General features: G+C 36.4%; 2 protein-coding genes across 4 annotated transcripts in view; one reads left to right on the top strand and one right to left on the bottom strand.

Moving 5' to 3' along the window:
- The window catches only part of TP63 (tumor protein p63), a 223,561-nt gene that overhangs the window by 85,560 nt on the left and 122,818 nt on the right, over positions 1 to 15,183 (top strand). The window lies entirely within an intron of this gene.
- Positions 6,192 to 7,486, bottom strand: LOC131824731 (heterogeneous nuclear ribonucleoprotein A1). Its single transcript, XM_059163151.1, has one exon. It carries the CDS (start codon positions 7,435 to 7,437, stop codon positions 6,475 to 6,477), a length of 963 nt encoding a protein of 320 aa, XP_059019134.1. The 5' UTR covers positions 7,438 to 7,486; the 3' UTR covers positions 6,192 to 6,474.

Here is a 15,183-nt window from a genome sequence, read left to right as displayed (position 1 = left end):
TTACTTCCACTGTTTTCTCAATTCTGTTAGAAAATATCCAGATTTGCTATTTGAAAAAAAAACAAAAAACAAAAAACTTTAGTCATTTAAAGTCCATTTTGGTGCTTTTATAAATCAGCTAAAAGAAACTTTAGAGAAATCCTAGTGGATTATCTGAACGAGAGTCTTGGAAACTCTACAATGGTGTTAGAAAAGGAAAGAATGAAGAAGGAGAGAAAATAAGTCAAGAAAATACATAGATGTCATTGCCCTCCTGATAGGTGTCTAGCTAAGACTGCACTGCTCTATGAGTTGGAGGTTATTGTTATTTAAGAAATACTGATATTTAAAAGGGTTATCCATTTGCAACCTACTTCTCCTGATTGTCAGTTATTACACACACACACACACACACACACACACACTTGATTTTGATTCTTTGAAATAGATTTTTAATAATGCCACTAGGAGGACTGACCTGATTGAAAGAGAGCATGTTCAATTTGAAGTTGATTCCTGACTCTCCGGTTATAATTCTAAACTACAAATTTTTAGAAACAACTTTTTCTTAAGCATCAATATTTGGTGGTGATTAACATGTCTGATCTTTTATTTAATCTTCCCAATCACTATGTGAGGTAGAAATCATTATTGTTCCTTTATAAATTAATAAGTCAAAGGCAAAAAATGAAGGTTAAAAACCTTTTCCAGGATGACATGTGCACACAACATCAGTGTCAGTATCCTACCCATACTACTCAACTCGATCTTCTCTCATTTTTCCTCCAGGATACTGGAGAGGAACTTTCAGAGGAACTTGAGCTCTATTTCTTGTTAAGTACCTGTCTGCTCCGTGAGCATTAGGGATGTCCATGTGGAGAAACCACTCCTCTCCCCATGAGAGAGTCCTATAGTAGAGTCTTAACACTGCCTCCTCTGAAGAGGCACAGGTCACCATCAGTAATAATGGACAATAAAACCATTGTCTCATCACTTATTAGCACCTTCAAGCTTGAAATTGTTTACCAGCTTAAACTGAAGGTAACACAAAGTCAGGAAATAAGACCCAGAAACTTTGAAAAGAATAAGGGATTGAGATGATTCCGAAAAAGATGAAAAACAAAATGAAATGTGATTTTTTTTTTTTTTTCTAGTGATGGGTCACTTAGGAACAATGATATTGAAAGAAAGCTACAAGTTGAGGGAAAAGGAACTTGATGGCATAAGCTTGCCTCTCTGTGGCTGTTCTGTTTTTAATATGCAAAGAAGTGAGGTATTGCTAGTAAGTGATAGTTCTGTATGAATCCTGTGTCTTCCCTTGTCTTATGACCATTCCAACATCCTCATCTGTGTCCACATGTGAAGGACACAGAGATGGGAATATGTAACAGTGACAGTCCTCAGCAACAGGAGTCACAAAATGGGGGACATGCTCAGGCTCCTATAACTAGTATTCTGGTTTAGAAAGTAAAAACTGGGATCCACTTAGATTCCTAGTTCTTCCAACAGATAGCTGCTGATGTTTGGTAGCATATTTTCGCTTTTCTTATGTATAAGTTCATAGCTAAATAGTTCTACAACTGCACATAAATTACTTTCCTTTTGCATATAATATCTTAAAAATTTGGGATCTCTGCCAGGCATGTTCTCACTATGCAAGAAATATGAATCTGTAGACATGAAACAACATGTCAGATAATTAAGGACAAAAATCTTGAAATTGAGAATGACATCCCATTTTTATTGATGTTTTTCACATAACCTTTACCTTAGCAATTAGTCATGAAATGGAATCGTAATGTTTTGCTCTGATTATTAACAAAGGAAATTTGAATTGCAGAGAACGTATGTGCCTTCTTCATTAGAATGATTTTAATGTCACTAAAAAATGAACTACATTGAATTAGAAGATGAAAGTGAATGAGGTTTTTTTCTCAAAATTTTTTCATAATTTAGCCTATGTTTCCAAGATCCTGTTGGCTTTTGATTCTACTAATATTTCCTTTAAATCTCAGCCTTGCCTTATTTACAAACTGTCTAAACATGCCTGGCACATCTTCAAGAGGGAGATAAGAGCATCAACACTTAAATGTTCTCCTGGAACTATTGATGGAAACTACATAACTTTTCTTTTTTGCATTTATTCATTCTTGGTGCTTTAAAGGAAGCCCTATTTAGTCGAATTGGGTTTTTTCCCTCATAATTTGAGTGGCAATTATCTAAAACCATCCGTTTCCATAAATTCTTATTGTAACATCCCAGATATACATGAAGAGTCTTTACCTCTTCAACTCTGCATTTCCCAAGAGCAGATAGTGTGTTTGTGTTTTGAAAAAGCCTAGGCCACAGAACCAAGCATACTGCCCTATATCTTAAATGATCCAAGATTCCTCTAAGATTTCAAGTATATATACTAGATCTAGTCATATACATATACTAGATTAGTACTTACTGAATGCTATGTTCTGCTAATACTAGATCTAGTCATATACATATACTATATTAGTACTTACTGAATGCTATGTTCTTTGTGATACAGATGGATAAATCATGGTGTGTAGCTTTGAGAACACCATAATACAGCAAATGAGTCAATGTGTACAAAATTATTCATATGTGTGTATTTTTAAAGCCACACCCAAAAGAAATGATTTACTGTGCCTGACAAAGACTGGCAAAATGTCATAGAGAAGGTGATTTTTATTTAGGTCTTGAAATAGGAGTCAAATTGATCAAAATATAGAAAGGAAATGAGGTCCAAGTTTTGATAACTATTATGAAAACAATTTATTTAAAAAAACTATAAAGTAACATGCAGAAGTTTTAAAAGAGAAGATTCAAACATTTGGCATAGGAGAAATGTCTATAGAAAGAAGGAAAAAATACAAATTTGAAAAATTTATAGCACATGGCAAAGGTTTAATGGCCCTAATAAATATTTAAAAATTAATAAGAGAAAGATGAAGCCATGCTCTTTGGCAAAGAGTCTAAGTAATTCACAGATGTTTAACAGACATAGAATGTTTCATCTCTCTAATAAAAAATATTGTGAATCCCAACAATGAGTTTCATTGGTTATCATTCCAGATTATGTCATAGACTATCATCAACCTGGTCAGCGAAGATTTAAATGATTGATAATATCCAGTGCTGATGAAAATATTGGGAAACAAAATCTATTCACTTTGGGCAGAAATATAAATTGATGTATTTGGAGGAAAATTTGCCCTTCTAATTTATTTAATTTTAAATTTTCATCCTTAGGTACCTAAAGGTATATACCACTTCTAGGAATTTCCTTCACAAAACAATTTAAAATATGTAAATAAGTACACACACACACACACTCACACACACACACTCACACACACACACTCACACACACACACACACTCACACACACACACCCCCATGCATACTGACATGTACACACACATACACATATATACAGAAATGAAGACTTCATTGTAGCAGTGTTTATCATATCTATAAAATGATTAAGACCAGCTAGAATTTTGTAGGCTTTAAAGGTTTGGACTCAGAGAGGAAAGAAACTATAGTTTAAAGCAAATGAGGGTTAAGCTCACCATTGAGAGCTGGTATTAGCAATTATGAAGCATGGTCATTTTCATCTTGCCAGTTTTATTGTTCATGAACCTCAGGGTGATTTCTGTGTTTGTGCTTTGTGTGAGGTATCTTTATGTTCAGGGAAAGATTATGTAGAATTGATATTTCTTATGAAATGTTTGGAAGAATTTGCTCATGAAACCATCTGGGCCTGGATATTTCTTTTTGGAAAGCTCTTTAATTATAAGTTCAGTTCTGTTAATTGTTACAGAACTACTGAGATGATTTATTTTATCTTGGGCAGGTTTTCATAAATAGTGGTTTGTAGGGGCACCTACCTGGGTGGTGCAGTTGGTTAAGTGCCCGACTCTTGGCTTCGGCTAAGGTCGTGATCTCACCATCATGATCTCACAGTTGTGAGATCGAGCCCCACGTGGGACTCCACATTCATCATGGAGTCTGCTTCAGTTTCCCTCTCCCTCTTCCTCTGCCTTTCCCACCCATGGATGCGTGTGAGCGCTTTGTCTTACTCTCTAAAATCAATAAATAAATCTTTAAAAAAACATAGTGATTTGTAAGAAATTTGTTGATTGCATCAAAGTTCTGAATTTTTATATGGAGAATTGTTTGTAGTATTCCCTTACTACTCTTTTAATGTCTGTGAGATCTGTAATATCTTTCTGTTTCATTTCTGATATTGGTAACTTGTTTCCTCTCTTTTACTCTATCAGTCTCACTAGGGATTTATTAATTGTATTGATCTTTCAAAAAGGCGCCTCAGCTTTCTGGTTTCCCTGTTTTTCACTTTTGTCTTTCTGTTTTCAACTTTATTATTTCTGGTCTTATTTTCTTCTGCTCCTTTGGGTTTATTTTGCTCTTCTTATTAAAGTTTCTTAAATTAAAAATTTAGATTATTGCATTGAGATCTTCCTTGTCTTCTAATGTTAGTATTTACATTTATAAATTTTCCATGAAACACTGCTTTAGTGGCATCCCCTACATTTTGCTATGTTGTATTTTTATATTGTTCAGTTTAAAATATTTTCTGATTTCTCTTAAGGCTTTTTTTTTGATCTGTGTGTATTTACAAGCATGTTTAATTTCCAAGTATTCCAGTGTTGTCTGTTATCTTTCCATTACTGCATTCTAATTTAATTCTATTATGATCAGGGCGCCTGGGTGGCTCAGTGGGTTGGGCCGCTGCCTTCGGCTCGGGTCATGATCTCGGGGTCCTGGGATCGAGTCCCGCGTCGGGCTCTCTGCTCAGCGGGGAGCCTGCTTCCTCCTCTCTCTCTCTGCCTGCCTCTCTGCCTACTTGTGATCTCTGTCAGATAAATGAATAAAAATCTTAAAAAAAAAAACAAACAAACAAACAAACACTGTATGATTTCAAATTTTCAAAATTTTTTATTTCATGAGTTTATTTCATGAGTCAAGATATAGTTTATCTTGATGCATGTCCTGTGGGCACTTAAAAAGACTGTGAAAGATGTTTTTTGGGCTGGAGTATTCTAAAAATGTCAATTAGGGCCCATTGGTTGATGATATTATGCAGTTCTTCTCTATGCTGGTTTATTTTCAGTCTACTAGTTCTATTGATTAGTGAGAGATGAATATTGAAGTCTTTAACTCCAATTATGGATTTATCTCTTTCTCCTTTCAAGTCTGTCTGTTGTTGCTTCATATATATTGAAACTCTATTTTGGGGTGTATTGTTTTATCTTCCTGGTGAATTGATCTTTTTGTCATTATATATTTCTCTTTATTCCTTGTGATATACTTCATTCTGAAGTCTACTTTGTTTTTATATTAATGTAGCCAATCTAACATTTAAGTAATATTTTCATGATAAATATTTTCTTCATCCTTTTACTTTTAACCTGTATTTATCATTATATTCAAGGTGAGTGCTTCTACAATGTATAGTTGGTCACTTTTTATCCATTTTGTCAATATCTATTAATTGGTGTATTTGTATCATTTCATATTTAGGTGTATATAATATATACCATTTGAATTTTGTGTGTTTGTTCTCTCCATTGCTCTTTTGTTTTCCTTTTCTCTGCCACTATTTAGATCACTTCACCTATATTTAGTATTTTCTTTTAATTATTCTGTCTTGGTGTTGGCTATATTTCTTTGCATATTTTTTACTTGTTTCCCTAGGCATTGTCATATTCATAGTTTCTCATAGTCTATTATGAATCAATATTTTACCACTTCAAATGGAATATGGAACACTTGCCACAATATTGGTCACATAATCCTCCCCCATGATGTTGTAGCTGTCATATATATTACATCTATGTACATTGAACACTCCATCAGACAGTGTTATAATTTTTGTTTTCAACTGTCAAATATATTTTTTTAAAAACTCAAGAGAATAAGTATATTTTATTGAATAGGATATTTATCATTGATGTTGTTCTTCCTTCATACTACAGTTACAATTCTGACTGAATACTATCTGGAAGAACAAGAATTCCATGTACGGTTTTGTTCATCAGAATGATTTTTTTCAAAGAGATATAAGTACTTCTGTTTTCTTTTTTTTTTTTTTTTTTTTTTTTTTTTTTAAAAAAAGACACATTTATTCAGCGTCATGATCAGACTATTACATTTAGCAATCAACAGCATGGGTGCAAAAAAAAAAAAAAAAAAATCTACATTAAAACCCTTTGTTGGAATGCTTTACACTTTCCACAGAACAGAAACTAAAATAACCTGTTATACAATTAGTCACAAATACAGTCCTCGAGTTTTTTTGCCCATACACATGAGTATTGTCTAAAACATGTCTTCTTTGTAGCAGCTAGGCCCTGCCACCACTGTGCTTGGCTGAGTTCACAAATCTGTTGTAACCTGTAGCTTCCCTGTCACTTCTCTGGCTCTCCTCTCCTGCTAAGCTTTGTTTCCTGGCAGTAATTAAAACCTTCTGCCACTGCCATAGCTGCTGCTGCTGCTGGAACCACCATAGCCACCTTGGTTTCGTGGTTTGGCGAAGTATTGGCCTCCACCACCATAAGGGCCAGAGCTTCTGCCTCCAAAATTGCCTCCTTTCATGGGTCCAAAATTTGAGGATTGATTGTTGTAATTGCCAAAATCATTATAGCTTCCGCCACCTCCAAAGTTGCTTCCATCATTACCAAATCCGTTATAGCCATCCCCACTGCCACCATATCCACCACCACCTCGACTGCCACCAAAGCCACCTCGACCACTGAAGTTTCCTCCGCGACCAAAGTTGTCATTCCCACCAAAACCACCTCCACGACCACCACCAAAGTTTCCAGAACCACTTCGACCTCTTTGGCTGGATGAAGCACTAGCCATCTCTTGCTTAGAGAGCGCTTTCCTTACTTCACAGTTGTGGCCATTCACAGTATGGTATTTTTGAATGACAATCTTGTCTACAGAATCATGGTCATCAAATGTTACAAAAGCAAAACCCCTCTTTTTGCCACTGCCTCGGTCAGTCATGATCTCAATCACTTCGATTTTCCCATACTGTTCGAAATAATCTCTTAGATGATGTTCTTCAGTGTCTTCTTTAATGCCACCAACAAAAATCTTTTTCACAGTTAAGTGGGCACCAGGTCTTTGAGAATCTTCTCTTGAGACAGCCCTCTTTGGTTCCACAACTCTTCCATCCACCTTGTGTGGCCTTGCATTCATGGCTGCATCCACCTCCTCCACAGTGGCATAGGTGACAAACCCAAAGCCTCTGGAGCGCTTCGTGTTCGGATCTCTCATTACCACACAGTCCGTAAGTGTTCCCCATTGCTCAAAATGGCTCCTCAGACTCTCATCGGTTGTTTCAAAGCTCAGACCTCCGATGAAGAGCTTCCGCAGCTGTTCAGGCTCTTTGGGAGACTCTGACTTAGACATGACGGCGGTGGGAGGGGAGACTTTAACGATGCTTACTCGGCGGCGTCCACAGGCCAGTACTTCTGTTTTCTAAGCAGATCATAAGCCATGTCAGATCTCTAATTTGTTGAATTTTTATTGAACATAAATTTATAAACGTTTCTTTCATAAACTCCACCAACCTTTTCTCCCTCCCTGCCTACACACACACCCACTAACACACACACACGCACGCACGCAGACACACACAACTCACTGTAACTCAATTTGAGCCACATCTATAGAAGTTTTCTAAAATTGTAGGATTGTGTCAAAATGGTTTTTGATATGCCAATTGTTTTGTCCTCATTTGATAAATTTCATTATTCATATGTATATATGTATGAAGCACATACTCTGTGAACAAAGTATTCTTCAGTAATTCACTCTATTCAGGCTACAAGGGGCTGTTTACCAGCAATGCTGTATGAGTCACTCAAAATTCTCAATTTCCTTCCTACATGCCTTCTCCTGACTCAAACGGTGGAAGGGGTACGATCCTTGATATGTCATATAAACAACAATTATTTTCTGTATGTTCCTGGTCTCCCAGGCATCTGAAATGCATAAAGTCTGCCAACTTGAAGTCTGATACCAGTATCAAGAGCTCCCTTGAAGGAAGGCCTCTCTGTTTCCCTTCCCTTCCCTTCCTACATGGTCTCTCCCTCAGGCTTCCAGAGCCACCCTCACATCTCCACTACTAAGCTCTTTTGTTCCTCCCACACATTCTCTCATTCCTTTTCAAGTGTCCTATTTCTCTCCCATCTCTACTTTTTCCTTGTTAGGTCTTCCAGAAAAACTCTATAGTTCAGTGTAGGGAAACTCAGAAAAAGGTGTTTTTTTCATTGCTGTTGTTCTTGTTTTTACTTTGATGATTACATTCTATGTAACAGGATTTTACAGGTTATTACTTACTTTAGAATTCTGACATAAGACTTTTAGCCAGATACACTGTGGTTGGAATTCTGTCATTACCAGTTTAAGCTGTGTGAACTTGATTATCTCTATGACCTGCTCTTTCTTCATTTTTACGGATAGACAATAATACCTATCACTGGCCTCAGAGAATTGCAGTGGTTTGTTTCATTATCTGATTTGTTTTCATTCAAAGTTCCTGCCATATAAAACTGTAGTCATTTAAAAATTATTTTTATTATCACTCATCTATTTTCTTAATAAGAACTCTGAGTGGGTAAATATATATTACTTTTCATGATGAAATGCAAATTGATAAATTGCTCATCTCTACTTAGTGATGAGTTATAAAACTATTAGTTTTTTTTTCTGTTTTTTTCCTTGAAGAAATAGATTTTATAATGTACATTTGGATTATGTCATATATAAATTTATAATCTACTTATTTTTTTGCATTCAATGATGAACCTATTTCTCTTATTTATAAGTCTTCACAACAACTTTAATTGCTATGTTATGCCATTACACAGACATATAATGATTTATTTAACTGTTACTTTACTCAGATTTTTTTTAAGAAGAATATTTATATAAAGAATATTTTCTTGCACTAGATGCTTAGAAGTGTGACTATTGAGTAAGATTGTATGAACACCAGTGTTACTGATACTTATTATCAAATTTCTTTTCATGGGTTTGTTTTCTTTTCAATTTGTACTCCTACAACTCTGCGGAAGTGTCTATAAACTTGAATCAATTTTCGTTAAACTGTCTCTTCTTTATTTTGATTTATTTATTTATTTATTTGGCAGAGAGAGATGGAGAGATCACAAGTAGGCAGAGAGTCAGGCAGAGAGAGGAAGGGAAGCAGGCTCCCCGCTGAGCAGAGAGCCCCATGTGGGGCTCGATCCCAGGACCCTGAGATCATAACCTGGGCCGAAGGCAGAGGCTTAACCCACTGAGCCACCCAGGCACCCCATACTATCTCTTCTTTAAAAATGCAAATATATCTAGGAGACTAAAGGAGATTCTAGTCATTTGCACATAGAGGTGAAACAGTCCCTCTTTCTATACCTTTGATTACACTCTGTGGAAGGGATGGTAGTTTTGACTGGAGATGAGGAAGACATCTTGGAGAATGGAGCATCTCTGGCTGGGGAAAGCAGGCCTCACCAGGTTAGAAACAATATGAAGAAAGGGGTGAAGAAAGAAGAGTACACAGAATATATATATATATATATATATTTGCCTATATATATTTCTCTCTATATATTCTTATATATATTTCTATATATATATATATTCCTATATATTTCCTATATAATATATATATTATATATATATATTCCTATATATTTCCATATTTATTTCCTAGGAAATATCTATATTGCCTGAGATTAGCCCTGAACATGGAGATGCGCATAACACTTTCTACTTTTCTGTGCAGCACTTCTTAACCCTTGCTCTTAGGATCTTTACTACCCTTTCTCCTTGGCTACTACCATTAAAATAATCATTCAACCATAATTTGTACCAAATAAGCTTTTGTTTATTAGTTCTATGAAAACAAATGAAACAGAATATATTCTGTGTAGAAAAAGTCCTCCAATTTTTGGAAGATGGGTTTGTAGTTACTTATGTTGCTTCTGAGATGGCCCAGTATCCACTCAGATTAGACTGAGTTCAGGTGTCCCAGAAGAGCAGACTGTTTTCCTGTTCTGTTCTTTGTGCAGTGTAGCCAATCAGAAGGCACCACTTTGTTCAAGATTGCCAAGCCAGGGACTTTTACCTTAAACACAAGTATGCATTTCAAACCTTGAACAAACAGTCTGCTTAATAAAATAAGGGAAAGGGTTTTCTTTCTTTCTTTCTTTCTTCTTTTTTTTTTTTTTTTCTCTAGAAATTCACAAACATCATTTGACAGGTGACAGCTCCTCCCTTACAAAAGGGGCTGTTTGCTTTTTGCTTTGGTGTTTGGGTAAACTGCAGCGCACACTGGCAGAGAATTTATTGCCTAGGGGAAGGTGTTTGCAGTCGCTGTGTTTAATCTGAAAAGAAACCCTTTCCTTCTATCCCCTCCCTCTGTTTTTGAGGAGGGAGAGTTGGAAATGATAGCCCTAGGGAAATAGTTCCCCTAACACCTGTCTTTGGTGTAACCTCAGCAATGTTACTTAAGACACTGTACTTAGTGTGTATGCATTCAGAATGACAAAGTTGAAGAGGGCAAATAAACAGAAAAGGATTTCAGCAGAAACACAGGAGCTGATTCTGACCTTACATCCTCTTAAAAACCTAAGAGTCTGAAATCCTAGCATGCTGATTTAGAGTGAATCTGATTTGTTTGAAGTAAAATGCTGTGAGTCACCTGTTCATTCCTTCAGTGACCAGTTTATTTAACATTGTTTAATCTATAAAACTTGGAAAATTCTAGAATAGTAGACTTAGGACTACTATTGTAGACCTGATATAGTTCTACTCTAGCCTTCCTTTAATAGATGAGACAACTAAGATCCAAGTTGATTAGGGTAGAATTCTCCAGTGTGTCCACTAGGGTTTATGGTTGACTATGGATTAAACCTAACTTTCTGGATTTGTAGACCTGCCTTTCCCTTTCCTGTTAGAGATAGTGTTGATGAGCTCGGGCTCTGGAGTAGCTTGCTGTCTGCATTTGAATTCAGATCTCTCATTCACTACTTGGATGACCTTGGCTAAATCCTGGCTTGTTTCTGAGCTTCAGTTTACCCACTTGCAAAATGAGGATGATTAGATTGGTAACAGACCAGAGAAGAGCTTTTTAGCATATTGAGACCTGACATGTCAAGCAGGTAACAACATCTTATATGAGGTCAGCTCTCAGTGGTGGTGGTCCTTACTGTTACTTCTAGAATATGATAAATCTGGAAACAGGAAATTAGGAATCCCAAGTAGAGCAATTGCTGATGCAGAAAAAAAGCAATATTTGCATGGGTTTGTATTTTTATATTTCAAAAAAAGAAGGTAATATTTGAAGATACACTAGTATTCTATAAAATCTGTTAAGCTCCTTCCCCCCCATTTGAAACTACACAGAGTTGAGTTTTCTTCAAATTAAGTCGAATTTTGAAGCAGATTTCTTTTAAAAGCTCTTATATTCTGGCATCCATTCAGTCTCCTAGAACTCACAGAAAATATTTTCAGTTTAATTACTGAAAAGTATTTTATTTCACTTATTTGGGTGTCATTCAGTAATTTAACATAATAAAATACTCTCTATGCCAGAGCCCAAACTTTGGAATTGGATACCCTTATATCCCTGGCTTGAATCTTCATGTGATAAAGTCAGAGCTGTGTGGACTCCAAAACAGTTTAGTTTTTTCAAAATGTGTTCTCTAGCCAACACCATCAGGAACTTTAAAAGATGCAAATAGTTTGGGTTCTACTCCAGATCTGCTCAATCAGAAACTAGAAGAGGGAGGGCAACAATCTTTCAATAAGCCCTCCAGGTGATTCTGATGTTGGAGAAACACTGGTGCAATCCAGTGTTTTAACATACGTATTTTTATAGGCTAAGAAACTCAGGTTCTGAGTGTAGAGTGACTTGCCCAAGGGGACAGAGCCATAATGACAGAGAAGAAACATCTAGGCCAGTCTCTATTTTAAAGTAGACATTTTTAGCTGTGACTCATCTTAAAACATGTGAAAAGTTCTACTGGGTTATGCCACTGAGAAATTAAAAAGGTAGACAGTAACAGTTTAGAAAAAGTAATTAAACGTATTTATTAAGTGGTTGGCTTCACGTCTTTATCAGTAGACATTGTCAAACAAATTCTCATACCTGATTTTCTCTTAAATTGTAGGTTCATAAGAATCTTTTCCCTGGCAAAAAGACTAAAATTTCAAGCTTGTATTCTTGTCAATTCAACAGGGATTTTCTAATTATTTACTAAGGTCAAGATACTCTGCTAAAGGTATAAAGTTTAAATAAAAGGGCTAAGTCTTTCACTACATCTAACTTAAAATCAGTGGGGGAGACAGTTATGAAGTTAATGAACTAGGTTATAGTTGATCTAAATGATCATAACCAAGAAAATATTTGTTGCTTAACTATTGAGAGATAAATAAATAAGACAACAAATTAGTACCCATGTTAGACAATGGACCAGTTTAGTCATCAGCAATGATGGCTGGGCTTTACAACTTTGGGAACAGTATTCACATCATACTCTAAAAGAATCTTAACTTTTAGGCATTAAGCAACTCAGTGATCCTGCACCTAGCCAACATTTGCTGCTTCATTCTAAGGAATGAATGAATAGGTAAAGAGTATGTTCTATACCTAAGGACCTCACAATTCATTACCAGACAGGGGATGCAAACAATTCTTATCAAGATAGAAAGTGGTAAGCACCAGAATTCTGATAATCATGTCTATGTAAAAGCTTAGGAAACATATGGCCGTGTGAAAAAGGAGAAAGAGAAGGTATTTGAGACCTTGAGAATTACCTGAGTTAGGGAACAAGCGTACATGTGGGAAGCATTCAGTGCAGGAGAACAGGAAATGATGATAAATAAGAACTGGAGAATACTTGCCTCACTTAGAGTAATGCAAATTATTCTTATTATCCTAAGTTCCCTGGACTCATAGCACATAATGTGGGCTATCGGTTTGAGACCCCTTGAGTTAAATGCATAAATGACTTCGATAAATTGTGTATCGAAAGGAAGGAAGGTCAATTTGGCTGGAAGCCAACAGGGAAGAGGAGGAATAAGGAAATAGATAAATAGTTGAGTTGGGGTCATGTCAGGGAAAAGAGGGATACATTCTAACCTGGTGGTCTTGGTGAACTGCTTATAGGATTCAGAATGTGGGCAACTAGAGGATGGTGGCTAGCGGTGGGGAGGTACCTGCCTGTGCACGTGACCCCAAACTCTTCAGTGTCATGTGCTTAGTGTTAAGAGAAGTAGGTGTATTAGGATTAAGAGATTGGATCTCTCTATGAGATTATTCTTTTCAGATGAGGACCTGTTCATTATCTCCTTTTTCTCCCACAGCTCTTAAAGTAGGAACATAGATGAAAATGAGAGTGCCTTTACTTTAGGGAATAGGTGAATAGACTACTAACTAGAAAATGAGAATGATGTTGATTTAAAAAAAATGGAATAGAGATAAAAAACAAAAAGATTTTAAAAAAACATGGCTGATTAAAGCAGTAGCTGGATTGACTATTTCTGATTAGAAGGGTCATGGGGGAATCTTCATCAGGTAAAAGGTAACATCTCAGTGTGAGTGCATGTAGTAGGAGAGAGACAGAAAAACAGACAGACTTAGTTTGTAGAGTAAAAGCCTTTTCATTCATTAGCTGAATGGAGTGTCCCTCAGAAGTATATTGTCTGCAGTGATGTGAGCTTCATTTTTATCTTTTTTGTCTATCAAAGTTGATTTTTTTTTTAAAGATTTTATTTATTTTGAGAGAGAGAATGTGTGTGTGCATGGGACGAGTGCGGTGGAAGAGGCAGAGGGAGAGAGAAAATCTCAAGCAGACTCCCCGCTGAGTGTTGGGCTCAAAGCTGGGTGGGATGTCACCACCCTGAGATCGTGACCTGAGCCAAAACCAAGAGTCAGGCTCTTAACTGAATGAGCCACCCAGGAGCCCCAGAGTTATTCTTTGTGTTTAGGAAAGACCTATAATTCATCTATAGATTAAGGAGAAAACATACACACACACACACACACACACACACACACACACACCACACAGTTCTTATTTCACTGTATTTACTTATCATCCTCCCAAGAAGCTGAAGAGCTCTTAATGGATGTTATTCAAAGCTTTTCTCACCACACCCTCTTAAAGAGATAGAAAGAGAGCAGGTACTTTCACATCTCAGTTGTGTCCCCCGCATGGCATAGGATAGTGAATCAGAAACTAAATTAGATACAAAACCCACACGATTTGTCTTGGTATCAAATATGCTTCAGTCCAGTGCATGTTACTACCTAATTAGAACTTAGATGACCTTATAAAATATGGCTTTTAAAAATAGCCCTCTCCTTTAGATATCGGGTTTGAGTATCAAGATGTTTTTTCTATAACCTGAACTTTAGTGGAGCATTATGGATTTTGTGATGTTGGCTGCCCTGGACAAAGGGAATAGGCATGAACCACCTCTGCTAGTGAATTAGATACAATCCACTCCCCCCTTAACCAAGGTATTTTCTGTGCTTTCCAGCAATAGCTTAGTTTGAAAAAGAAACAACTCAGCTGCTTGAAGTTGATCAGATAGAAAGAAAACTAAGAAGGCTATGGAAGAAGGGAAAAAAAAAACTATTTTGTGAATCATCAAAAATGGAAAACCACTGTGTTCCAGTATGTTCCCTCTTCTTTAGATTCAAGAATTAACACATCATGTCTAAAATTAAGCTCTTTGGAGGTCTTTTGACATAGGCAGATAGATCAGGGTTTATAGTGCAAATTTACTATCTCTGATATCTTGAAAAGCACCCAAACTTTAGCAATTCTGAGGTTCAGTGAGAAGCCACTGGCCTAGGAGTCAGAAGTCCAGGCTTCTAGTCCTCATGCTGCTGTCACTAATTGGCTTTTTGTTGGTAGATGAATAACTTCCTCTTCCAAGTATTTTCCTTATGTGTAAAAGCATGGAATTAGACTGGTTGCTCACTTCATCCCTTCATCCTTAGTAACAGATAAACCACCAGTCCTTGCCGAAACTCCTTTTGTGTCTTTATGTGACTTTGATGGGAACACAGACAGACACATACATTTTCCAGAACCATTAGTGAAAACATATAAACCAATGTGCCCCGTTGACACACAT

The sequence above is a fragment of the Mustela lutreola genome, chromosome 2 (genome assembly GCF_030435805.1).
Source record: "Mustela lutreola isolate mMusLut2 chromosome 2, mMusLut2.pri, whole genome shotgun sequence".
NCBI lineage: Eukaryota > Metazoa > Chordata > Mammalia > Carnivora > Mustelidae > Mustela > Mustela lutreola.
This window is presented reverse-complemented; position numbering and strand designations above follow the sequence as displayed.

Coding starts and splice junctions, on each gene's coding strand:
- LOC131824731 (XM_059163151.1), bottom strand. CDS start 7,437: ATGTCTAAGTCAGAGTCTCCCAAAGAGCCTGAACAGCTGCGGAAGCTC.